The 1,803-nt window shown below is 38.0% G+C and overlaps 1 protein-coding gene across 2 annotated transcripts in view; it reads right to left on the reverse strand.

The window, feature by feature from the left end:
• The window catches only part of LOC117105456 (acyl-coenzyme A amino acid N-acyltransferase 2-like), a 26,383-nt gene that overhangs the window by 4,929 nt on the left and 19,651 nt on the right, over nucleotides 1-1,803 (reverse strand). For both annotated transcript variants that reach the window (XM_033246602.1, XM_033246604.1), the window contains 2 exons: nucleotides 1,434-1,536; nucleotides 231-435 (listed from right to left, as the gene is read on the reverse strand). In XM_033246602.1, the coding sequence (XP_033102493.1) occupies nucleotides 231-435; nucleotides 1,434-1,536 (308 nt within the window). The remainder of the gene's footprint in view (nucleotides 1-230; nucleotides 436-1,433; nucleotides 1,537-1,803) is intronic.

Genomic DNA, 1,803 nt, shown 5'->3' on the forward strand with positions numbered 1-1,803 from the left:
CATTCGTTAGGCCTACATAATAGTTTCATATTGCTGTACTATATACTCCAACATCACTGGTGCATGGTAACAACCAACTGACTGCAGACCATTTCCGGTCACACATTACTCTCCATAACACAGCACCCCCTAGTTCCGTCACCTCTGGGTCTTGAATATATACTTTAAAATTATGAGATACACAGTAACGGCAATAATGGTTAACTTTCTAGAGAATTTAAGATACTAACCTGAAATGGCAACATAGCATTTGTGACACAGTGGAGCATACGGTGGCTCAATCAGGTGGCCTGCTCCGGGGTAGCTTAGTATTTTCCAGTTACTTTTACCATGTTTTTGAAGATATTTACAAGCTAATGTTGAAAACAGCTTACTTGACCAGGTTTTATCTTCCTCTCCAGCAATAAATAGAAACTGACAAGATGAGTCCTCAAGCTGTTAAAAAAAAAATAATGATAAATACTGTCTCAAAAAAAAAATCGTTTTTTGTTGATTGTGACCTTGACCTTTAACCCTTACCCTTCAACCTTCAAATGCCTTGAGATCTTTGGTCATGGAACACTGTGAACAAGTTTGACAAGCTTGTGATTAAAACTATGGACTGTAGGCTGTTCACAACAAATATGCCAACAGACAAATAAATAAATAAATAAACAGGGGCAAAAACATAACTTCCTGCCTAACTTCATTGGTGGAGGTAATGAGATCTTTAGTCATGGAACATTGTGACAAAGTTTGACAAGTTTTTGGTCCAAACTATGGGCTGCAGATAAATAAATTTAAAAAATAGGTTTTTTTGTTAATTGTGACCTTGACCTTTGACCCTTCAAAATTTATTCAGCTCTAGACCTTAGGTAAAGGAAAACGAAAAAGTGGCCAAGTTTGATTAATTTCTAATAAAAAATATGGGCTGTAGGCTCTTCACAACAAATATGCCGACAGACAAATATGCAACTAAATAATAAACCAGGCGAAAACATAACCTCTTGCAACTTCGTTGGCGGAGGTAAGAAACCAATATCGGGACAGAAAGTTCTGGATGTATAACTCCACATGCAAAAATTACATAGGAATCTTTTTCTTACTACAGATAGCCCTGGGCACTGACTGGTGCAGGCACAACCGACGAGAGTGACCATGGGGACTGGAGTTGCAGAGACACCCAGCATTTCAGTACAGTAGCTAGATGCTTAATTCAAACAATTTACATAATAAAAAGAGAGAAAATAATGAAACCCTCTTGAGAAAAATGCATTAACATGAAAAAAATTTTTTTTTTTAAATTGTTTTGTCAGTGGCCCCTGAGCACTGGCCTCCCTCTGCACTCTCCCTCTCAGCGATGGTGGGTGCAGGTGCCACCACTGCAGGCCCCTAATTAATTAATTACAAGAATGCAAAGAGGACTCACATTCATCAATGCAAAGAGGACTTACATTCATCATTGTGGAATGGTCGATGTCTTCAGGTTTATTTGGCCAATACCGAGTGATATTGAACACTCCATCCTCTTCCACAAAAACTCTTTCTGTTGAAACACTTAATTTGGGCAAAAGGAATTGATAAGAATATCTTTATTAATAATTGTAAGTCAAACTTAATACTCACTGGTTAAATATCCATATTGATTGTCAAATAATACATTCTATTTAGTAGTTACCCCATGGTCTTGCCAAGGTAATTCAACAAAAGGACGCACATCTCCGCTCTCGAACATAGCGCGTGCGTACAGTCCTTTGATCTTTACTGTGGCATCGACAATCCGTTACTAGTTGCGAGTACAGCCGTCAATTATTAGTCTATGCG

The sequence above is a fragment of the Anneissia japonica genome, unplaced genomic scaffold (genome assembly GCF_011630105.1).
Source record: "Anneissia japonica isolate Jap-2015-1 unplaced genomic scaffold, ASM1163010v1 scaffold1128_len1000024_cov185, whole genome shotgun sequence".
Classification (NCBI taxonomy): Eukaryota; Metazoa; Echinodermata; class Crinoidea; order Comatulida; family Comatulidae; genus Anneissia; species Anneissia japonica.